Here is a 26,379-nt window from a genome sequence, read left to right on the forward strand (position 1 = left end):
AGAGGCCATATATAGTGGGGATAGTCACTGAAATGAGGGATTGTTGAACTTCTGCAACTTATTCTATGAAGTCAGAAACTGAATTGAACATTCCCTTGACATGCTGATCTGAGTACAGTAGAAATTAATGGATTATGTCACAATTTATTCCCCTAAACCTTGTACAACCAATGAGATACAAGGAGAGGGTGCTGCACTAGAACTTACAGTCTAAGTGGAATGAGGGTCGTGATGTGGTACATAAAAATGCTTGTTGTATATAGTGGAATAGCCACATGTAAATACCAATAGTCACCCTGTGATCTGTGCAAGCCCAGGTACAAAGTACTATGGTGTGCGGAATATTGATGATTGTTTTTGAGTTGTACTATGTCAAGGATCTCCTTCCTGCATGCAAACCCAAGGATGACGTTGCTGCTTTGAAGAAACTGTTGCGGTTGACTTGTTTTGACTACATGATTCAAGGTGGCACTACTTGAATTAGTGATGTCATCCAATGATTTGTTTAATTTTTTTTAAATAATAATAATTATTATTATTACTGTCTGACCTGTCATGTAAAATCATACGCCCGGACAGGTTCCACGAGATTGTTATCTATAGATTGTTCTGGCCGATTACATTGTAGTCAACCAATGGTAAATAAGACGATGCATTTTGTAGAAGTTTAGACATAGTAAATCCTCTCTTATATATACATGTCCATAGCACTTTGTGTTGAAACTTTTATCATAAGCAAACAACTGCACTTTCTCCAACATATTTCCCACCCGCAGGGACCTCCTGAATTTGGCAGAACCTAACACATGTTCTGCATAATGTGATTTTGTTCCCAATGAAGCATTAAGCATATCCCACATCAAGTGTTGCCAATTTCAAGCCACTCCCTAGGGACATGTGATGTATCAGCGAGACTTTATTAATATTTCATTAAAATTTTATGAAGGTTTCTTTTTTTTTTTTCCTTGCCTTTTCAGAGAATCGCTTTGAGGAATATTTTTCAGTCTTATTCAGCTTTGATGTTGGTAATTATTTTGTGGAAGATCAGAACTAGATATCCCTTATTATTGTTTTATTCACATATGTTTTAACAGCAGGTTGGATAGCAAGCAGGCTTATATTGTGTGAATCCTGCCTCAAGTTGCTAAGGGGCTTTAAAGAGATTATGGAAAGTTGAATTTTAAAATCAATTATTTCAATTAAATGGCATGTAGCAGCGATGCTTCCCAGGTTCATACTTGCATTTTAAGCATCTGGTAATTTGTAGAAATGGCATCATACACTGAATATCTGTGAATTGTTGATACGATTCCATGGATCTGTCCATTTTATTCATTGTCAACTTACATTTTCCTTTCAACTGAAATTTTCAATCCATCTACAAATAAAGTTGATTTAAAGAGTAAGTGGTTGAAGTAGCAGCTACGATTATACGGTAATGTCAAAGATTGTATATTGGTTTCGTAGACCGATTACATTCAATATATAAATGTGACTTCTATAATAATTCCAGACACACTAATTAAAGCAGTCTTCAGGATCTTTTCACATTTGCATTCGAATCCCCGTCGCAAAATCAGTCAAAGCTATTCTCCCATTCAAAACGATAGACCCCCACTTTCGTTTTTTCCAGTTATGGCCGCCTCAGGCCATTCCCCTACCTCTGCTCAGCGTTCTCCTTCTCGGCTCCGCGCCTTTACTCTGACGCCCGCGTCTAGCAGGTTATTTTGCTGCCCGCAATATGCCCTAGGTCTTGGCACGCTTGCTTTTTGAAAGGGCCAGCGCACACCAAAATTATTTTAACCCAGCTATTCTGGGTATTTTAGTTCCTCCAACTGTTATGCTCTTTGCCAGAGCAATTTGGTTCTTCAAGGGTTCCCAGTCTTCCTAGAGTATCCGCTATCTTATTTATTTGATTTCCCTTGTTTTTGACCACATCCTGTATCTTGACCATGCGTTCTGACGCCTGCCCTAACCTTTTGCTGTGTTACCCGTGCCAAACTACTGCCAACTGCCCTGACCATTAACTACGTTACCTGTTTTGTACCTTGCAGCCTACCCTGACCTTTTTGCTATACCAGATCATGCTTTTTGACACTTCACCTGTTATTGTGGCCGTCACCTAGGGAGACTACTCTGGGTAGCGTCCTGGGGTTCTCCTGCAACAAAGCCAAGATCCCTGTCCAGGGGTTAAAGGGTGAAGACCAGGAATACCCTTAGACTCTGCTCCCCTTTTTAGTCCTTGGTGACAAGGTGGGTTCACACTGCCCTCTGCTGGTCCTGTGACAGATTAACCCACAGGCTCTGTGACAATCCATGCCGAATCCTCATTTTCTCATTATAGTTCTCCTTTTTTTTATTTACTAGTTCAAATACCCAGCATGGTACTCTTTCCTGGCTGTCAAAGAGGAACGGACTCGTGACAGAAAGGAACACGTGTGAACAGAGCCTAAGTTCCTCAATATATTCAGTTAGGCATGTCATCACCAATATCATATATATGTTAGCTTTTATTTACTTTTTCAGCACCTTTTTGGAGACTTTTTAGAGTCCTGTTGGTGCTAACAAGCTACAGCTGCTTTTCTTTGCTTTTGGGATAGTCAGCCTACTTGTATCCTGTTTGTAACCCTAGTGCTGTTCAGTGCTGTAATGTTGACATGAACAGGATCTCTCCTTTTACATAGTATTGCTGTGCTCCTTATGAGATTATAATATTTGAGAAGGGTGAAGATTTTTTTTCTTTCTAAAAGGTGAAAGGCTGCATGGGAGAAGCAAGATTTAGGACATGTAGGTACTGTAACAGACAATTGGCTAATTCAACAAGGGAGCAGGCATGAGGCTGTGCAGTTAGGAGGGAAGTAAAGAATGCTACTGTATTTACAGCATTGGGACACAAGAGGGTGGAGCATGACTAAGGGGCCGTTCACTTATGTCAGTTATCCCTGTCCGTTTCCCTTCGGCGTGTTGCAGGAAAGCCGAAGGGAAACTGATGCTATAACAGATCCCATAGCTTTCTATGGAATCTGTTCTGGCACATGGGACATACGTTGTGCCGTAGTTTGGCACCAGACCTGTGCAGGTGTCGGATCCAAAAACGTTACCTGCAGCTTTTTTGTGTACTGCTCCCTGGGAGGTCCGGCGCTGCATCCTATTTAGTGTGCTGCTCTCAGATCAGTGCTGCCGCATCCACCTTCCAGCAGCACCCGGTGTGGGAATCTCAGGCCAGAGCATTGCCAACGCTCTGGCCAGGGAACAGGAGCGGAATTTAGCGCCTCCCATGCCCCTCATCTAGATGGCGTTACCCTTCTGTATATAGCGCTACCAACCCGTAGATAGCGCCACTGTAGCTCCCTCTAGGAGCGGAATCCCAGGCCTATGCCTTGACCGGGGATTCTGCTCCAGGAAGAGCCCCTGACGTCACGGTCCATATATGAATTGTGATGTCAGGGGCGCTTCTTGGAGGGAATACCCGGGCAGAGCATTGCCGACGCTGTAGCCAGGGATTCCGCTCCAGGAGGCGCCCCTGACGTCCCTGTCCATATATGGACTGTGACATTAAGCGCTCCACATGGAGAGGTGGTGGATAACACTAAATACAGGGGGCGTGGGTGGCGCTATCTACAGGTAGCACTGCGGCAATATCTACAGAGGGCACTGTGGCATTATCTAGAAGGGGATGACACTATATACAGAGGACACTGGCATTATTTTCAGATGGTGTGTGGCACTATATACAGAGGGCACTGTGGCATTATCTACAGAGGGCACTGTGGCATTCTTTACACATGAAATTCATATGTTTTTAAAACAGACATTAAAAAATGGATGCAAAACAAGTCACAATCGGCCGTAAAAAATGGAAACACAGACACGGAACGGATACAAAACAGATGCAAAATGGCTGTCAAAAAACGGACCGAGATGGCCGATACCCCGACCCTGTCGAGTTAATAGAAACGACAGCAATTTAAACTGATGTTAAAAACTGATGACAACTAGCAACAACTGATGGTTTTGTAGTAAAAATTGTGAAAAAGCCTGATGGCAACTGATACATTCTTGCATCAGTTGCAATCACTTGAGAGACAAAACAACTCTGATGTATGCACCCTAAGGCGGTGTTCACATCACAACGTGTTCACATCACAACGTTGAGGGGTTCCGTCTGAGGTACCCGGAAAGGCAAACAGAAACCTTAGCTTTATCTCAATGGTGACGGAAACGTTGCTAAAGGTTTCAGTTTGTGACTGTGCTATTGATTCCGTCAAAACAATGGAACCCTCAGACAACCGGGACATATGGAAACCTATAGCAATGTTTCCGTCACCATTGAGATCAATGGTGATGCAAACGGATCTAAGATTTTCATTTGCCTTTCCGTTGAGGAGTTAATCCGATGGAACCCCTCAACGTAAAAGCGAAGCTGATGTGAACAGGCCCTAAGTATAACCGGAGAAGAGCTGTGTGAATAGTTGGGTCATGGACATGATACACATAGCTCTATTGGCTTCCCCTATTTTCCAATTAAGTAAAGATACTTCAGATTTAATGTGGATTTAAACTGTGGAATGTTGTGTTTCTGTGTCTTTCTTTAAAAAGGAGATTTCTGCGAAACCCATAATGCTGGCAGGAATATAAAAAATATACTTATGCCATGAGTTCTATCACTGTGCCCGCTGTGGTCAGTGTAACATTCAACTTTAGTAAAAATTAGGTACAGAGGCTGAAAAATGGCATACGTCCATAAAGTTAGACACTTTATTAATTGTACATAAACCTTAAAAAGAACCTATCATTGGGAGTTCATCTATGTTTTTAATTGGAAAAAAAAACCTTTCCCACAGCAGACCGTTCCGTCAAACGCCATTTGGTGTCGATCATGCAATGGATCCGGCGCTTCTGGTTTTTATCATTGTTCTTCTTCTTCAACAGGGAACAAAGGAAAACCGAAATGCAGATGGGAAATCGCCCTTGCAGGACGCGTGCACAATATGTAAATGAGCCCACTCACCGCAGGAGTCCGTTTCAAACTTCCTGTAAGGCTGGTTCAGGCATGTTCAGCGAACCGTCTCATAATCCCGGTGGCATACAATGTCAGAATCACTTTTTTTTCACACTGTACGGAATAACTAGCGAAATTCTAAACCAATTCCTGCGGGGACTCGGCTCATTAACATATTGTGCACACACCCCGTGAAGAGTTTTTTTTTTTTTTTTTTGGGGAGGGTGTTTCAAATTGCATATATTTAGACGACTATTTTTGTATGGGAAATGTTTTTTTTTTTTTGCAATTAAAAACATAAATAACCTCCCCATGAAAATCCTCTTTAAAGGATTTGGATTAACAGGTTATATGATATAGACATATTTCAAGTATCTTTTTGCTAATCACTTTTGTATAATTTGTTTTCTTTTATTTATTTCAGAACCGTACTGGAGCTGTTAACCAACTGCAGTATGAACTGGGGAAGGTGCTGTGTGATGTTCATGCATGTGATGGTGTTGTCCTTGCTGGGTAAGTCCTACATTTTAAAGATGACCTTCACTAGGTCATATAATGCAAACTGTTAATCTAACATGAATCCCGCTGTCCCCCTGAGTCCAGTGCCGTTTTTCTTTTGTTTTTGGGCCTCTCCATTCCTGAGATTTGGTCCCCCATTGTGTTAGGGCTATATATGCTATTTCCCTGTCGTTCGCCAACAGGGAAAGAACTACACTGATTTTGCCTAGGTGGAGCCTGCTTCACAGCCTCTGAATCATCGCGAGGCAGCTTCGAACCCGGTCTAAAGTCTTCACCTAGCGTGGTCTTGCGAGATAAGGTCATTCTGGCGAGATCATGCTGGGCCTGGCCGGTCTGAAGTGATCACAGTGAAAGCATTTTTACCCCACAGGCTTTTTGCTGAATATATTTGAATTTGGCCGTGAAAATTTTAGAACTACGTTTTGACACACAATAAATATATAGGTACGGGGGATTAGTATGTTTTTATTTTATTTTATCATTTGTTGTTTTTTTTTGTTTTATATATCAAAGTGTGAAAATTGTCCTGGCTACCAGAGGTGAAAAATTTCCAAAAACCTCAGTTAATAAAAGGGTTAAATAGCATGAATGTTACATCTTCTCCTTACTTATGGTAACTACTGTTGTTCTTTATCTGCAAGGCAACATTGTTTATCTCTCTGCTTTCAAAAAGTGACCACGCTAGTGATCTGTAAGTGAGGAGCTTGATAAACTACAGCATGGTGACCTTTTAGAATTTTGGTTTTATTTATTTTTTACCTTCTATGCCGTCATCCATACCTGGATACACTCAATAAACCCTCTCAGGAGATACGTAAATATTCTTGGAAACCATCATGTTTCCAGCAATAAAAATCACCATTGCGAGATCCTAGCAGAAGCAGTTGGTGTCTTGGAATGCATTTAAGTCCAAATTAATTTGGACCATGAGCAGTTTCCTAGGTAACGAAAATGTTTTTGATAAAATTTTTTTTATAAATCAATTATTCATATGTGAACCTCGTAGATTCCAATCGATCATATCACAGAAAGAAGACTTGGGGAAGAAAAGGATGGAAGACAGGAGATTGGAGAAAGAGAGAAATAAATAATGCTTAATAAATTCTGCTTTTTAGAGAGAGGACGCCCCCCCCCCTTTTATTTATTTCACTCTTTCTCCAATCTCCTGTCTTCCATCCTTTCCCTTTGAACATGCATCCCCTTTTCTTCCCCAAGTCTTCTTTCTTGGATACAATTCAGACAGTATAGCCTTTCCCTTTTTTTAAAGTCCGATCCTACGTAACGCTGTTTGCAGTCTGAAAAGTCTACCGCTAACCATACAAACCAATTGTTGACTATTTGATATATATTTATAAAATTGCTGATGCGTTTTGCTGTATGTTTTTTTTTAATGCCTAATATATTGCAAACAAGGTGCAGATGAAAGCGGAGAAAGAAATGTGTCCGAAATCCATACTGAGCGTGTAAGATCAAATATCCTCAGAAATACTGATTAATTTACTGATTATATTCAGTTGTGCACGTTTTTCAGAACAGACTCCCGAGATTATCGTTCGTAGCTTGCATGGATATAACGGTAATATGTTTGTACGGGGAGGCTGAGGGAAGGAGAATCTTGTGTTGATCATTAAAGTTTCATCAGGCGGTTACGATGCTTGTTTTCTGGGTCAGACCTCCAATCCCTTTTCATTTGAGACACAGTTGGCTGCGGTTACCTCACTCCCAATCAATGTTGTATACACTGGCCTTTCTACAGTTACATCTCCCCTAGGAGCTCCTTAAAGCCACAGGGCTTTCTGTCTTTTATTCGGAGAACATGATATCTTTTTGTGTGAGTTCACTTTGGGACATTTAGTATTTTGCTCCCTTGGTGTTATATTTGTTATCACTTAATTCTTTGATGAAACCGTAGTAGTCACAATTTATGAAATGTGACTCATATTCTTGTTTCTGTTACATGTACCATTCAAACTCTCATACACCTATTCTCCTGTACCATGTACTAAGGAAATCAAGTTAAAATGATCTTCTCAAATGTCACAGATACATTTTAGAAGATCCGATTGTTGAAGTCTGTAGTCTTGGACCACCGTTAATATCCTGAATGAATGGGCTCTGTAATGCACTTAAAGAGGACCTATCCACTGTCCTGACTTTTATTCCATATGAAATCACGCTGGAGCACATTTTCTTAGTTTTGTGTTGTGCGATTTCTCTGTTACTCCTGGAAATGTAAGACTAAATGGACAACTTGGCATTATCGTTTACCTTGTGAATAGGATTTGTCCGTGTCAGAGGGTGTAGCTCCCACTTATGACAAAGATAATGGTAACACATTATCGTCAATTTATTCAGACATTCCCAATATTATTTTTTGGGTACTACAAGTTTTTACTAAAACAGACATGTCAGGAGAGCTGCCCGATCCTCTTTAAACCCCTTTGGCACTGCTCAGAGATTTATTTTGCCAGAATCTGAGGCACACTCCAAGCACACTGTCACTAATGTGAATGAACCTTTACTTACAGTCTTGTGTCAGATTGCTGGTAAAAGAAATGTATCAGCGCTGCCAAGGGGTACAAGCGTTATATTGGGACCTTTAATTCTGGATATCGGTGGTGGTCTGAGAATACCGATATTCTCACGTGTATCTATGACATTTTGACTGCATTTTCCCCTTACAATGTTGTCCGTTGTACTTATTACTAACACCATGGCAGATTTGTAGTCTGTTGCTAAGAATCTACCTGGCTTTGGTGCAGCCGGTCCATGTTGAGTTGACTGTTCTTCTGTGGTAAAGGAGAATTGGTGTGTCTAAGGAATCTTCAATATGCATCTCAGAATGACTTCAGTTCAAATGCCGCCACTGTTTGACAGTAGAGGAGACGCTCTGGCCGATGGCAAACTCCACTGGACTGCTAGCTTTCACTATTTTCTATGTGTAACGTCAAAGAAAAGATGTGGTTCAATAGTCCGTAATGGTCAAAAAGAGTCTGTCCAATGCAAAATCTTTGTTTCCTTCATCAGGGTGTCTCTTTTGATGGCACCTAGTCTTGTTATATGCCCTCTGGGTGTCTGTGGGCACTTTGTGATCTGTTCATTACGTAACACAGCATATGAAGGTTCACACAATGATAGTTCTCACATATGGCAATCATACTAGTTTTATATGCAATGTTTATATTCATTGTGTGTGTATGCAATAAATTAAATCAATATTGATAAATAGGATAAAAAGAATAAGTAAAGCTGAAAAAGTAGCACTTCTGCATGCTATATGCAATGGAATGATGTAGCGGTCTGAATCCCTACTATCAGAAATATATCAATACAGGTCTTTCTCAATGAATTAGAATATCATCAAAAATTTTATTTATTTCAGGAATTCAATTCAAAATGTGAAACTCCTATATTATATAGATTCATTACACACACAGTGATCTGTTTCCAGCACTTTTTTCTTTTAATGTTGATGATTACAGCTAACAGTTAGGCCCCATGCACATGAACGTGCTTTTGCGGCCGCAATTCTCCCGAAAATCCACGGGAGAATTGCAACCCCATTCATTCCTATGGGGCCATGCACACGACCGTGCATTTCACCGTCCGTGCATGGCCCCGGACCGCAGAAAGAACGGGCAAGCCTTATTACGGCCGTGTTTTGCGGTCTGGGCTCATTGAAAATAATGTCCGCAACCATGTGCACAGTACGCGATTTGCGGGAGGCTCGCGGCTATCACTCCGTGGCCGGCTGACCCGGAAATCACGGCCGTGCACATGGCTACGGTCGTGTGCATGAGGCCTTAATGAAAACTCAAAATTTAGTCGATCAGAAAATTAGAATATTATATAAGCCCAATTTCAAAAATGATTTTTAAAACCGAAATGTTGGCCTACTAAAAACTATGTCCAGTATCTGCCCTCAATACTTGGTCGGAGCTCCTTTTGCATGAAATACTCCATCAATGCGGCGTGGCATGGAGGCGATCAGCCTTATGGAAGCCCAGGTTGCTTTGATAGCGGCCTTTAGCTCGTTTGCATTTTTGGGTCTGGTGTCATCTTTCTCTTGACAACACCCCATAGAATCTCTATGGGGTTTAGGTCAGGTGAATTTGCTGGCCAATCAAGCTCAGTGATACTGTGGTTATTAAACCCTTCAGGACCAAGCTCATTTTGGCCTTCTGGACCAGCCCGAGTTTTTTAAAATCTGACGTGTCCGTTTATGTGGTAATAACTCGGAAATGCTTTCACCTATCCAAGCGATTCTGAGATTGTTTTCTCGTGATACATTGGTCGATAAATTCAATATTTATTTGTGAAAAACGCCAAAATTAAGAGAAAATTTGCATTTTCTAAATGTATCTGCTTGTAAAACAGATAGTAACTTGGTGCGGTATTACTATTTCACATATCCCATATGTCTACTTTCTAGCTGCATCATTTTTTGAACATTCTTTTATTTTTCCACGACGTTACAAGGCTTAGAACTTTCGCATCAATGTCTCACATTTTCCCAAAAAATTCAAAAGGCAAATTTTTCAGGGACCAGTTCAGTTTTGAAGGGGCTTTTAGGGCCTTATATATCAGAAAGTCCCCATAAATCATCCCATTTTGAAAACTGCACCCCTCAAAGTATTCAAAACAGCATTTAGAAAGTGTTTTAACCCCTTAGGTTTTTTTCAAGAATTGAAGCAAGGTAGATGTGAAATTCACAAATTTCTTTTTTTTGGCCAAAATTCATTTGTAATACATTTTTTTCTGTAACACAGAAGGTTTTACCCAAGAAATGCAACTCAATATTTATTGCCCAGATTCTGCAGTTTTTTAAAATATCACACGTAGTGTGTGAATGGACTGAAGCACAGACCTCAGAAGCAAAGGAGCACTTAGAGGATTTTAGGGTCTCCGTCTTTAGAATATATTTTAGGCACTATGTCAGGTTTGAAGAGCTCTTGTGGTGCCAAAACTGTGGAACCCCCCCCCCCAAAAGTGACCCCATTTTGCAAACTACACCCCTCAAGGAATTTTTCTAGGGGTGTAGTTCGCATTTTGACCCCACAGGTTTTTTGCTGAATTTAATGGAATTCGTTTGTGAAGATGAAAATCTACTTTTTTTGAAAAAACATAGAATTTTCTAGTTTTTACAAGGAATAAAGGAGAAAAAGCACCCAAACATTTGGAAAGCAGTTTCTCCAGATTACGGTAATACCCCATATGTGGTAATAACTGCTGTTTAGACCCACGGCAGTGCTCGGAAGGGAAGGAGTTCCATTTAGATCGCAGATATTGCTGAGATGGTTTTCGGTGCCATGTCATGTTTGCAATGCCCTGGAGGGACCAAAACCGTAGAAACCCCCAAAAGTGACCCCATTTTGGAAACTACACCCTCATTTTTCTAAGGGTGTGATCACTTTTTGAACCCAATAGTGTTTTTGCAGAATCTTGTGTAAATCTGGCACGAAGAATAACATTTAATTTTTTTTTCACAAATGCGTCATTTCTAGGACATATTGTTCCTACATAGTACATGAAACGAATGAAACACACCCCAACATTTATTACCTAGTTTCTCTTGTGTCCAGAAATACTCCTACTTAGGCCGTAATCTGCTGCCCCGGACGAAGGCATTTCGCCGAAACGCGCGTCGGGACTGACGTTCTCTTCTTGCAGAGGACTACAATGGGTATGTTATACATCTTATCCTCTAGGTCAGGGGTCTCAAACTCGGCCGGGTAAGTGGGCCGCATATAGAAAAAATGGGAAGTTGACGGGCCGCATTACTTTAAAATTTGATACAATACAAAATTATTGTTAATCAATTAGTTATTTGAACTACTATAACACTATATTACTAGAATAATAATACTACATTACTATAATAATACCGCTAGGTTTAAAATTTGAGATATTTCTCCACGTGCTTATTTCAACAATCCAGCTTTCCAGTTTAAGTGTCGCTAAATGCAGTCCGGCGGCTCAGTTAGCACACATGTCAAGATTGGGCAGCCCCTTTTTAGATAGTGCTGCAGTGCCCTCTGTGGATGCTGCCGCAGTGCCCTCTGTAGATAATGCAACACACCCCTAGATAAGGCCACAGTGCCCTCTGTAGATAAGGCCACAGTGCCCTCTGTAGATAATGCAACACACCCCTAGATAATGCCAGTGTCCTCTTCAGATGCTGCCACACACCCACTTGTAGAGGCTGCCACAGTGCCCTCTGTAGAGGCTGCCACAGTGCCCTTTGTAGAGGCTGCCGCAGTGCCCTCTGTAGAGGCTGCCGCAGTGCCCTCTACATTCTGCCACAGTGCCCTCTGCAGATGCTGCCACAGTGATGTCAGGGGCTTTCCCAGAGCTGGAGTCCCGGAGCAGAGCCGCTTCTGGCACTCTGCCTGGGATTCCAGCTCTGCTCCTGACATCACTGTCCATATATGGACAGAGATGTCAGGGGCAACCCCAGAGCTGGAGTCCCAGGCAGAGCGCTAGTAGGCTCTTCCTGGGACTCCAGCTGTGCTCCTGCTCTGGGGAAGCCCCTGACATCATTGTCGATGTATGGACAGCGATGTCAGAGGCTTCCCCAGAGTCCCGGGGCAGAGGCGATAATAGCGCTCTGCCCGGGACTCCGCTCTGGGGAAGACCCTGACACACTGTCCATATATGGGCAGATATGTCAGGGAATTCCGCAGCGTCCCGGAGCAGAGCCTATACTAGCGCTCTGCCCGTGACTCCACGCTGGGGAAGACCCTGACACACTGTCCACATATGGGCAGCGATGTCAGGGAATTCCACAGAGTCCCGGAGCAGAGCCTGTACTAGCGCTCTGCCCGGGACTGCGCTCTGGGGAAGACCCTGACACACTGTCTATATATGGGCAGCGATGTCAGGGAATTCCACAGAGTCCCGGAGCAGAGCCGACACCAGCGCTCTGCTCCGGTCTGGGCAAGACCCTGACACACTGTCCATATATGGGCAGCGATGTCAGAGAATTCCACAGAGTCCCGGAGCAGAGCCGACACCACCGCTCTGCTCGGGACTCCGGCTCTGGGGAAGCCCCAGACATCGCTGTTCATATGTGGACAGCGATGTCAGGGAATTCCAGAGTCTCGGAGCAGAGCCGATACTAGCGGCTCTGTGTCCCGCGGGCCGCAGATGAAAGCCCCAGGGGCCGCATGCGGCCCGCGGGCCGCGTGTTTGAGACCCCTGCTCTAGGTGTTACTTCACTTAAACTGCTTGTATCATACACCGAAGGTACTGTTTGTACCATACACTGGACCCCAGCATCAAGCTCTGTGCTTGTTATATTTGCACTGGTTGCAGTTATTTTTCATGCAGTTTCTTTTTCATCTGTATATTTAGCATTTTGCAATTTACATGCCAAAATATATATAGAGAGGTTTTTATTACTATTGATATGATCAGGCTAATTTAACCTAGAAGTAGATTGTTATACTACCCTTGACACTGTCATTTACTGTTTCTTGTATGTCCTCTGTAATTGTCAGACGTCTTTTTGTTCATGCTCAGTATGACCTATTTTTTAATGTTGTGATACTCAATAAAATTTATATATTCTTTCTCAAATACATTTGTGTTAATTGTGCCCTACACTCTATAGGTTCTATATGCATGCCCACACAGTGTGGCCCCAAAGCAAAGAAGCACCCTTTGGCTTTTCAGAACATAATTTTAGCTTGAATGACTTGATAGGCCCCACTCCATGCCTATAAAAGATTTGAGCTGGCCGAACGATCTGACACCCCTAGAAGTGACCCCATTTTGAAAACTGCACCCCTAAGGTATTCACCTAGTGGTTTAATGAGTAGAGGTAGCTGAGGGCGGGAACATCCATGCTGGAACGGGAGAGATAGATATCGGTATCGTTCTCGCTTGTTTAACCCTTCAGAAGTGGCGCACAATAGCGATTGCGGCATCTGAGTGGTTTTGGAGAGATGGAGGGAGCTCTTTTCCAACATTTCCGGACCTATAAACGAAGATAAAATTCTCATGGTGCCACACTCTATGCCCCTGAATAGAATAGTATCATACACTGCCCCTGAATATAATAGCATCATACACTGTGCTCCTGAATACAATAGTACCATACACTGTGCCCCTGAATATAATAGTATTATATACTGTGCCCCTGAATATAATAGTATTATATACTGTGCCCCTGAATACAATAGTACTATACACCGTGCCCCTGAATATAATTGTACCATACGCTGTGCCCGTGAATTAAATTGTCAAACACTGTAAAGTAATACACCACACACACTAACAATGCCCCCTGTAGATAGTCAGTTACAATGCCCTCTATAGCTAATGCTCACTGTAGATAGCGCCAGTTACATGCACTCTGTAGATAATGCCCCTTGTAGATGGTGCCAGTCACAATGCCCCTGTAGATAATGCTGCCTGTAGATAGCGCCAGTCACAATGCCCCCTGTAGATAGTGCCAGTTACGATGCCCTCTGTAGACCGCACCAGTTACAATGCACTCTGTAGATAATGCCCCTTGTAGATAGCGCCAGTCACAATGCTCACTGTAGATAGTGCCAGTTACAATGCCCTCTGTAGATAATGCCCCCTGTAGCTCGTGCCAGTTACAATGCCCTCTGTAGATAATCCCCCTTGTAGATAGCACCAGTCACAATGCCTCCTGTAGATAGTGCCAATTACAATGCCCTCTGTAGATAATGCCCCCTGTAGTTGGCGCCAGTTACAATGCCCTCTGTAGATAATGGCCCCTGTAGATATTTCCCCCAACGCTGCCCAGAAAAAACATTCTCACCTGTCCCCGTTCCCATGCTGTCCTCCAGCGACGCAGGACTGGTCAGAGACCAGACGGCGTCATCCAGCATAACGGCTCAGTCGGCGTGATGTCATTGCGCCGACTGTTTAATTAGTAAAGCGCCGAAAGGGAGGAAGGGAATGGATATACAATTGGGTAAGAGGTCCCGCTTCACCCCCGGTTCTCTAAATAACAGCCGGTACGGGAGAACCGGTGCGAACTGGGCCTTCCAAGTACAGGCACTTAACCGACACTAACCGTCACTGTAACCCACCCCTGTTTTTATATATTTACTTATTTTTCGTACTCGTGCATCAGTACATTAAAATTACTGTTTGTCCACACATCCTGTGACCAAGATTCCAATAAGGGAATAATTTGCTGACTGGTTAGTGCCGCGAAGATTATTTCTGTATGTTAATATTAAAGCTTAGTTTGAAGTTCAGTACTTCAACTCAAAACATAGTTTTCAGAATTTCTAGACTTGCCTTAAAACCTTCTGTTTGGCAAAGGGTTCAATGGCAAGCAGCCAATTTTCCCAAATACTGAATTAGTTGGGTGGAATAACCCCCGTGTATTATTCCTGGAAAATTCTTATCTCTTTTTGGAAGTGGTCCATGGCCTGAGCGTACTGTCACGTAGGGTTCGTGGACCCACTGGGCCGAACCGCCTTGGCGGTATGGCAGCTGGCCAACAGGGCGCAGGTTAAAGTCTATAGTTCGTATAGGGTACCTGTGGCAGCTCGGACAGTAGCAAGGCAGGCTCGGCTGGGACTAGGCAGCAGTCAGGCGTGGTGAAGCAGAACCGGCGTTGTATACAGCACGACTCTGGCTCAGCACAGCACACGACCAGGATAGCACTGATACAGGAACAGGAACACACTAGCAGACTATTGCATAGACAAACTTAGGGTACGAGAACAATGCTCAGGCATAGAAGCAAGGTGCTGAACCTCTCTTATAGTCCAGGGCACTCATGGGTTAATAGTTCATCAAAGTCCGGTGCACACGCTGCCCCATTAAGAGCGGGCACGAGTGTGTGCGCGCACCCTACGGGATCCGGCCGAGGTAAGTGGAAGTGAGCGCTGGCGTCTCCTGAGGAGTAGACGGGGGCCAGCGCTCGCCGACCCATGGCTGCGGCCGTCAGGGGGAGAGTAAACCTGACGGCTCGCAGCCACAGACATGACAGCGACATTGTAAAGTTTATTTTCTTTGATATTACAATGTGTTGATCAGAGACTGTTTATATACAGTACATGGATATTTCTCATTCATTTACTCTGAAAGAGTTAATTTCATCATCAAATGCTGATCTAAAAACCTTATCTGCTCTCCTATATTACAAGTCTTGGTACTATCCAAAATCTAATATGGAAAATTTATACAGTTGTTGTATGGACAATGATCATGGTATATGATAAAACACTTCATCAACTAACTTGAAGCACACATCCCAATAAACACATACTGGTCAGTACTAACACATACTAGTCAGTACTGGAGTTACCGAATATAGACTCACCAATTCATAGGTGTACTGCTAGGTGGTGTGTGCTACTCTATCCATCAGCTGTTGCTTGGTGGCTGTCTCCGGAAGAGAAAAATAGTTTGCAGGAATTTATGATCGGCAAATTACATTTTCTTTAGGGAAAGGACGGCCACCTAGAAACAACCCCCCATCCCATCCTCCCACTTTTGGTCCGGCCATTTCTCTCCGAATCGCATCCACTTATATAATGTGGGTATAACCTGTGTCTGTTCATAGATGTGTTGTGGAATACCACTCACAAGAGACAGAGTTTTCAGGAAGATAAGGTTTATTCACGAATGCATTAACACTTTCAGCACGTTTCAATAGAAATGCTTACAAAGGGGGAGGGCCCTCCACTTATATACATTTTACACTCTGAATTGTACATCAAATCCTCACCTCAGTTGGACAGCTAACATCAATAACTCCATCCCATTGGACACATACATACATGCATACATGGATGCAGAGCTCTATAATGTACCTCTAATGTTTAAAGAGGCTCTGTCACAACATTATAAGTGGCCTATATTGTACTTGATGTGATCAGCGCTGTAATGTAGATTACAGCAGTGTTTTTTATTTCGAAAAACGATCATTTTTGATGGAGTTATGACCTATTTTAGCTTTATGCTAATGAGTTTCTTAATGGACAACTGGGCGTGTTTTACTTTTTGGCCAAGTGGGCGTTGTACAGAGGAGTGTATGACGCTGACCAATCAGCGTCATACACTTCTCTCCATTAATTTACACAGCACATAGTGATATATCTATATCGCTATGTGCAGCCACATACGCAAAAACAGTGTCCTGACAGTGAATATACATTACCTCCAGCCAGGACGTGATGTCTATTCAGAATCCTGACACTTCGCAAACGTTTCTGTGAGAATTACAGCAAGTGAAGCGTAATCTCATTTTTAATGACAGTTTACAGCGTAATCTTGCAAGATTACGCTGGCCTTGCTGTAAATCTTACAGACATGTTAGCGAAGTGTCAGGATTCTGAATAGACATCACGTCCTGGCTGGAGGTAATGTATATTCATTGTCAGGACACTGCAGCAACATTAGTGTTTGTGTATGTGGCTGCACATAGCGATAAAGCTATATCGCTATGTGCTGTGTAAATGAATTGCGAGAAGTGTATGACGCTGATTGGTCACTGATTGGTCAGCGTCATACACTTCTCTCCACAACGCCCACTTGGCCAAAAAGTAAAACACGCCCAGTTGTCCATTAAGAAACTCATTAGCATAAAGCTAAAATATGTCATAACTCCGTCAGAGACAGGGCTAGACGGACGAGCCCCTAATCTCTAAGATGGAAAAGTCATCTGACCAATCAAAGGGACTAGAGACATCCACTTATCACGGACGGGAGTCGTGCGCATGCGCACTGGGTGCAGCAACGTCTACCGAAGCAGAAAAGTGCCAGAAGGCAGTTTCTGTGCATGTCAGGACACTTAGAAGAATCGAGGAGAGATTCAACATGTGGTAAGTAAATAGAACTAATACTGATATAGGATTAACAAGAGATAAGAAAAGTAGGTTTGCTGTATAGTACAAATATCAAACATTATATGAAAAATAGTATATTACGCTGTAAATACTGACGCTTGCTAATAGGCTTCAGAATATGAAGTAAAAGACAGGTGGGATGAGCATAAAGATTTTTTATATTATCATATCAAAGTGAATAGGAAAATGTTTTTGTTCTATACTGGAGGAGAGGTTAAAAAGAAAGAATGGACATGAAAGGAGGTTTTCAGCCTAGAAAGATCCCGACGTACACACTAAATGTGTCCATAGGGCTCCATTAGCCCAACAGAGACAAAAAGCCTCCGCCGGGCTAGTATATGTCGGTATACTTTTTTTCAGAGGATGGAATAACGTAGAAGACTACGCATTTCCATCCTGAGGGATCCCACAAATACAAAGCGTATACCGCGCGGTAAAAGTTTTTTTAAAACTGCGGTGCCTATGTGTGACGTATAGCACTGTATGGTATCCATCAGGGGTATGCGTTAAATGTTTACCTCGAGGGGCTTCCCCAGGGCCAAAGTCCCCTGGAAGAGCATTAGGTAACGCTTGGCTTGGGGATTCCGGCCCTGGAGAAGCCCTTGACGTATATGGACCGTGATGTTAAGGGCTCATCCAGTCCCAGAGTCCCTGGCTAGAGTGCTTCCGATGCTCTGGCCAGGGACTCCGTAGTTTGAAGCCCCAGATATCGCTGTCCATAACAAGGATAGTAATGTCAGGGGCTTCTCCAGGAGCGCAATCCCCAACCAGAGCGTTGTTGATTCTCTGGCTGGAGATTTCGGCACCTTAAAACTCTTAACGCACTGTCCGTATATATGGACTGTAACGCTGACGGCCACCGACTACCGCCAACCCACCTCCCCTGGCGGCAGCGAGCGTCTTTCACCTCAATACCGGCGTCCCCCTCCTCCTCTCTTGGGACGCCGACGTGTGTTACTTCCTGGAGGTCTCTTTAATGCGCCAGCACGCGCACCACTAAAAAGTTTCTCTAGCCTATCCTTGTAGACCCTGGGATATATAATCTGGCCTGCCCTCTTCCCCAGTGCCTGAGCAATGTTGTGTCTTTCCTATGTTTGTCTTGCAAATGATTCCTTAGCTGTACCCCGAATCCAATATCCTGTAGCTGTGTTTAGTTATAGTGCCAAACCGAGTGTCTGAGGCGGCTTCACCATCTGTGTCTGGTACCCGTGCCAAGTCCAGTGTCTGAGACGACTGCCCGAATACAGTCCGGTATTCTAGCCAAGTCTAGTGACCGAGACAACTGCCCTACCCCAGCCTGGTGTCCTAGCCAAGTCCAGTGTCCGAGACGACAGCACTACTCCAGCCCGGTGTCCTAGCCAAGTCCAGTGTCCGAGACGACAGCACTACTCCAGTCCGTTGTCCTAGCCAAACTTCATTATCCTGCACAGGCCTGCCTCTCCCTGACTGTCTGGCACATACCCACTTCTGACCTTCCAGGTACTTTATCATTACTTACGCTCACAGACTCTGTTGATCAGCAGCTGTTCCGTTACGGCGGAGTGGCCCAGTGGGTCCACGTACCTGCCAGCTGTTACAATAGATTTCTGCAAACTCTCTTGTCTTTGATAGGAAAAGTTTTGGCCCATTCTAAGTGGTTAACTTTCTTTCTATTTAAGTCCGCATGAATAACATCTACTACAATATCCTGTAAAGCCTAATCTTGAACCTAATAGATTTTGTACAGTGGTTATATTATTTGTCCATTTTTTTTTTCTTATTTCTATAATTGTTGGTGTTTTTTAAGTTGCACACAGTTTTGGCATGTCTAAAGACAATCCTTGGGGCCTTAGGTAAATATTTACCTATTACCTTGTCCTGTTTTTAAATAGTCTCTCTAGTTTTTTCTAATTCGTTTAATACCTGCTTAATTGTGATATTGAGTTATCATTTGGATTTTAAAAATCTCTATAGTTGGTGTACCATTCTCTGACCTTTCTTTCTATACGTATTAGAGTTTGCTGTGGATAGTTTTCACATCCTCCTTATGGACTGTAAGGGTAGTTTGTTTATATCCCCTATTGATTAAATAACCTTTCCAGATGATCCACTTCCTGCATATACTCCGTGGTCTCACATAATCTGACTTTTAGATATATTTGTAAGCCAAATAGGAAGGTGGCAACTTGTCATATTGATAAAGCTATTAGTGACAATTTTATGTTCTGTTATACATTTTTTAAACCTTACTATAAACATATTAGAAAAGTTGGGGTAAACTTTAAGTAAAGTATAAGCTGCTGTCATTGATTTTCTTCAAAAGGGACTGCTCTGTTCCCTTCCAGATAAAAACCACGTAGTCTATGAACTGTTTCCATAAGACAAGGTCTGCCCGAAGTGCCCCTCCAGAGAATATTGTGGTACGTTTCCAGCTCACAATGTGGAGGATAGCATAGCTTGTGGCTGTTCCTAATGTTTGTAGGTAAAATGTATTCTCATAAAGTAGTTATGATCTAAAATAAATTGGATCCAGCTAGTAAGGAAGATGATTTCCTCCCCTTTTATAATTGTTGGTGGTTAATTGTTTCTGAAAGAGACCAACCATTATCAAGGGGACCAGATCCAAACTGTGGGCAATTTAGTGGCACAAACAATTAAAGTTCAAGTAAAAGAAAATCGGACAAATAAGCCTGTGGCTGTGTGGTAGATGTTATTCATGCCTACTATTTAAACAGAAAGCCACGAAATGTATAAAGGTTGTGAACAACTCAGACGAGACTTACATTTTTCTCATCAAAGACATGAGCTGCACTAAAGGGATTGTCTATGAAATTAAGTGTAAATGCGATTAAATCTATGTGGGATGCACTAAAAAAAATGCTTTAGAAAAGAATAAGAGAGCATTTAAGTAACATTACACAAGCTTCTACAGGGCACTCACTGTCTCTTACAAGGGGCCATACAAGACCTGGTTTTATAGGATTTGTGGAAAATAAAAAAATCCACAGCATACTGCTTACTCGTTTTTTTAACCACATATCACTCTTCATCTCGTATTGACCTAGCTTTGTGTTACATCAAGATTCCTAAAAGTTTTGAGAAAATTAAATATGAAACAAAATGTCTTTTTGACCAGTCTCCTTTGACAGTAGTCTGTAGATTAAATGGAATTCAAACGGCTCAAACATTTTAAATAAACCCTTTTTGGCTAAAATTGGTTAATACAGCTAGCAATATATTGGAGGAAGACCTGGCATTTATAGATATAAATAAGGGGTCTATTTCGCAGGCTAATTATTGGGACATACTATATTCGTATTTAAGAGAGAATTTATTTGGGTGAAATTAATTACTATAAAAAGGGAAAAGAGGGGAGAAATTTAAATTAAAAGCGCACGCATGAAAATTGGAGTTAACGTATATGACCGACCCCACAGACTTTTTTAAAGAATAGCAAAATGTTAAAAATAAATTTTAATGTCTTTATAGTAGAGAAGGCAGAGGAACCGCTACATATGAGTAACAATTTTTTTAAATTTTTTTTATGAGGTTAATGTACCGGCAATTGTTAACCATAATCAGTGGAGAGATGGGTTTATAGGAACCTTAATTTTGTTAGGTGGGATATACGCCAGAATTAACAGATACAGATTGCAGTAAAAGAAGAAAAAAAATCTTCTAACACCTTGGAAGCCATATATCCGTATATATCATAAAGTTGAGGATTATAAAAAAAATTAACATAGTCTCAATGATTTACTGCTAATGTATTACAATAAAAAGTGGAAGAAACTGAATATGAATATTGTAGGTACAGTAGGATAGCAGTTATGAAAATTATAGTCAACCCTTTATTTTTGTTTATATATATATATATATATATATATATATATATGTATGTATGTATTTTGTCTGTTTATTTTGGATACCAAATAGAATATCATTGAGAGCCTGACCAAAGATCTGGTATGGAGGAGAAGACACCCAGGGATTAAACTTAGTACAGTAAAAAATTGTGTAGTACCGTGTTAGCCAGAGACAATATGAAATGTTAAATACTTTTGTGTCAAAAAAGACAAAAGTATAATAGGTATGATACCTTTATTGGCTAACCATAAAAGTTCTATATGCAAGCTTTCAGAGCACAGAGGCCCCTTCTTCAGGCAGTTTACAAATGAATGACTTAGAAAAAAGCACAACATTTAGATGTTACACAAAGACAATTAGTACATGAAGTGATATATCATTAAGATAAGCCGGGGCAATAAAACTGAGGTTATAGGGGTGATGACTTAGGAGTTAAGGCATCTGGAGTCAGTCTGATGGGGGACGTGACGTGTGTCCATGTAGTGGCTCATAAATCCTGGTGTTAGATTGAGGCCTTGTGTCAATCTTGAAATAATGTATAAAAAAAGAAAATGAGGGAGACCTGGCGGTCCCTAATGGCAAAATATACTTTTTGGCATCACAACGAAGATTTCTTGTGATGCCGGAAAATGTTTAAATATGTGCAAGATTTATTATTAGTAAGGATATTATAAATAGAAGTTCAATTATCATCCGTTTTGGGCGCCTAACCATTTTCAAAATTTCCAACATTCAGATTAATATATTTGGTTCGGTTTAAATCTAAAAACACATTCCAGGTTGGTGGTTTTTTGAGTGTACACTACTATGAGGCAATACATTTTGAGGCAATCGTATTTTCAAGAGCAATGGTGTAGAATTACTATTCAAAATGGGCCAGAATTCTGGCTCCTGCGGTGCGGCACATTTATTAAATGTTTTAGACACTTTTTTTTTCGTCACGCTCGACAAGGGTGTGTGGCTCATCAGGAAAGGGGTGTTCTCCAGCAGAAGAGATGAAATGTGCCACCGCGTGCAAAAAATGCACCAAAATTATGGCGCAAAAAGATCGGGCGTAAACGAAGCCAACTTATAAGTGGTATAAGGTACAGAAAAGTTTAAAGCATGTGTAGTTAGATAGACATTTACGGATTTAAAACATTAACATTCTAAAGTTAAGGGTGGTTGGCGCCATTATTCCCAACTTAACCACGCTTGTTATTCAGAAAACAGATTAACAGAAACCGCTATAATCTTTTTCTCTAGTGTTTAGATGCTTACTAATTGTGTTAAAATAAAAGGCCTGATGTCTAAAATCTATCAAATTATAACAAAAATAACAAAGTCTTGAGTCTTTAGCAGTAAATCATTGGGAAAAAAGATGTGGGAGATATGAAATATGAGCAATGGTTAAGAATATATGATTACGCCTAAATTATCGCCTAGTCCATCCATGAGGTTATAGAAATTATTTCTCTTACATGGTCTTTCTTGCATATAATACCATCTATCTAATGACTGGTTCACTTTGCGTTTTAGCCCTACGCTTAAGCGCGTACGTTGGGAAAGATCCCGACGTACACACTAAATGTGTCTATAGGGCTCCATTAGCCCAACAGAGACAAAAAGCGTGTCCTTTTGGCCTCCGCCGGGCTAGTATATGTCGGTATACTTTTTTTCAGAGGATGGAATAACGTAGAAGACTACGCATTTCCATCCTGAGGGATCCCACAAATACAAAGCGTATACCGCGCGGTAAAAGTTTTTTTTAAACTGCGGTGCCTATGTGTGACGTATAGCACTGTATGGTATACATCAGGGGTATGCGTTAAATGTTTACCTCGAGGGGCTTCCCCAGGGCCAAAGTCCCCTGGAAGAGCATTAGGTAACGCTTGGCTTGGGGATTCCGGCCCTGGAGAAGCCCTTGACGTATATGGACCGTGACGTTAAGGGCTCATCCAGTCCCAGAGTCCCTGGCTAGAGTGCTTCCGATGCTCTGGCCAGGGACTCCGTAGTTTCAAGCCCCAGATATCGCTGTCCATAACAAGGATAGTAATGTCAGGGGCTTCTCCAGGAGCGCAATCCCCAACCAGAGCGTTGTTGATTCTCTGGCTGGAGATTTCGGCACCTTAAAACTCTTAACGCACTGTCGGTATATATGGACAGTGACGTCAAGGGCTTCCCATAGGACTGAAGTCCCCAGCCAGAGCGATACCTCTGCTCTGGCCAGGGACTCCATAGTTGAAAGACCCTGACATCGCTGTCCATATTTGGACAGGGACGTCAGGCGCCTTTCTGGGCACATCAATTTTAGTAGCACTCTGCCCAGGGAGATCAAGTGACGTATCACACTGTATTCCTATACAGTGCGATATGTCGCTACCTTCCTTTTGGAGGTATATGTTGGAGGTATATGTTGGGACCCTTCCTGACATAAACCTTCGTCGGAAAGAATAAAACGAGATGAGGACCAGGCCTAAATTTGATAGTAAAATAAGTAATTTGTTCACTTATTGTAGAGGAATAGAGTCTGATTTCATACGTATGGTATAAAAAAAGTATATACAACGTCAAGACTTCTGGAAAGACATTGTTAATTTGATAAATATAACATTATGTTTCCTATAGACCCAATCTTTTGCATCTTGGGAGATATAGAACTTCCTTTGGAGGTTAATAAAATAACAATGCTAAATTATTGTTATTGACAAACTTCTAGCATATCTGTCGAGATCAGAGCGTCCTTGTGTGTCTATTCCTTCCATTGTCTCTGCACAGGGTATGTTGTGTACTGCCCCGAAAGATATAAATAAGGTGTTTCGTGAATTTTATGCCCAGCTGTATGGCTCGAGGTGCTGTGTTCCGCCAAGTGATCTAGAACAATTCTTAAATTCACTGCCCTTATGGCGTCTGTCAGCCACTCAGGTGATTGAATTGGTTGGACCGATTGTAGCTGAAGAAATAGAGAGTGCTATTCAGTTGCTGCCTACTAGCAAAACAACTGGTCTTGATGGGTTGGGGGGTGAGTGGTATAGGGCTAATATTGATACCTTGATTCCTAGACTTCAGGACATGTATTCCAGTGCTTACGAGATGGGCATCCTGCCGGCCTCCATTCGTGAGGCACTTATTGTGGTGGTGTTGAAGCCAGGGAAGGACCCTACTTTCTTGGACACCTATCGTCCGATTTCACTAATTAACTCAGATGCTAAGATAGTGGCCAACATTTCAGCTACTAGATTAAAGAAGGTTGTTTTGTCTTTAGTTCACCCAGATGAGACTGGTTTTATGTCCGGGAAGGGAACGGACCTTAATATACACAGACTTTTTTTTAAATCTAGATGCGGCGAGGTGGTCAGTATCTCCTGGCTTCGTTCTCTCTCTGGATACTTATAAGGCCTTTGACTCGGTCAAATGGCGTTATCTTTGGACGCTTCTTGGCTCTGGTTCGTCTCTTTTATATGAGGGACCGAGTGCCTAAGTGAGAACGAATATGGATATTTCTGACCCCTTTTTCTTGGGTCGTGGTACCCGGCAGGGATGCCCACTCTTCCCTTTGTTATTCGCCCTCGCAATAGAACCCCTTGCAGTGGCCATACGCCAATCTCCATCCATAAAAGGCCTATCTAGGGGCCACACAGTTGAAAAAGTATCCCTGTACGCAGATGACACACTGGTATATCTAGAGGATGATGGTCTTTCTCTGGCTTCTCTTTTAAAACTGATTGATACCTTTTGGTGCGTTTTCAGGTTTGTCGGTAAATTGGTCTAAGTCGGTCTTCTTCCCCCTGTTTCCGAGATATTGCTCCAAACAGAGTCTACCTGTACCCTTGCAAGTAGTTTCTCAATTTACTTACCTTGGGATTAAGATTGCTCTTGATTTATTCAAGATATAGTGAGCTTAACCTTGACCCTTTGGTTGTTGCTAATCCAAATGGGTTTCTAACCTGGACATCCTAACTCCAAAGGCTTAAATTGCGTAATAGAACTTGCTCTTTTGCGGCCATTCCCCTTTGTGTGTGTGTATATATTTGTATATTTCTGGCTAGGTAATCTAGTATGCATAAATTTATTATACATATAGTTTTAATTTAAAATAAAGAGCTTTTTAAAATTCTTGGATATGGGAGCCTGAAAACTTCATTCCATTGCATGCAGCAGAATATGCAAGTGCTACTTATTCAGGTTTATGTAATTTCTATCTTTATCTTCATCTCTAGAGCGATTTTATTAATATTATTTATATTTATTATACACACACACGTTTGTAATATTGCATATCAAACTACTGTTAATGCAATTTTGATGGAGTACACATTGGTCCTAACAAATTTGTGGGAATCACAAAATTCCTTCCTACTATCACTGTGTTAAAGACCATGTACACCGTTTTGAGGGCTTTTTTAAAAAAAAAATAGATTTGTCAGTGTGATTAGTGTAGTGTAACTTTTGAATTCATTTTTTATTAAAAAATTATTTTACTTTTGGAGATACAGCTGTTCTGTGTTCTCTATACAGAGCAGCTGCATCTTTCGTTTTACCTTGAATCTGTCAGTCCAGTGGACCTGACTGGTTCAGTGTCGGTGGATCTTGCGTGTTATGAACTTAGATGTGATCATTGGTATTGCAATCGGAAGATATGGTTTCCGTTTGACTTTCTGTTCATGGGTTCCCCTGACGGAAAGGTCGAACGGAACCCGTGAACGGAAGCCGACGCTGAAGTGAACGAGGCCTTAATCTTTATGTACAGCTCAAAAGTAGCAGGAAAAAAGTCAGCCACAGACACCTCGAAGTGTATATAACAAGACTTTGTGCCATCAGAATGGACTCCCTGATGAAAGAAATTGTTTTCCGAAACGCATTAGACGGACACAAGAATGATGTATAGACATTGACATGTATGTGTTACATTATATTAAATAGTTTTATTGTGCTGAAATATACAATATTATAATATAATATTTTGAAATAATATTGTCACATTTATTTCTATATCAATGCAGTAGATGATTACGCAAATGCAGCCCCATAGGGGTGTTCGATAAGAAAGTTATCTAGTGTTATCCCATCCACCTACCTATTTGTTTTGAAACGGGTTTCCCGCACTAGATGCATCTCTCTTTCCATATGCTTGTCTTCTTCTTTTCTAATCCAAAGACATGACATCACCATTAAAAGATCATATTACTAAAC

General features: G+C 41.7%; 1 protein-coding gene across 1 annotated transcript in view; it reads left to right on the plus strand.

Moving 5' to 3' along the window:
• Positions 1-26,379, plus strand: part of FBXW8 (F-box and WD repeat domain containing 8) — a 154,693-nt gene that overhangs the window by 59,567 nt on the left and 68,747 nt on the right. Inside the window, exon 4 of the mRNA XM_075835208.1 lies at positions 5,427-5,515. Within this exon, the coding sequence (XP_075691323.1) occupies positions 5,427-5,515 (89 nt within the window). The remainder of the gene's footprint in view (positions 1-5,426; positions 5,516-26,379) is intronic.

This window comes from Rhinoderma darwinii, chromosome 1 (assembly GCF_050947455.1).
Source record: "Rhinoderma darwinii isolate aRhiDar2 chromosome 1, aRhiDar2.hap1, whole genome shotgun sequence".
Taxonomy (NCBI): domain Eukaryota; kingdom Metazoa; phylum Chordata; class Amphibia; order Anura; family Rhinodermatidae; genus Rhinoderma; species Rhinoderma darwinii.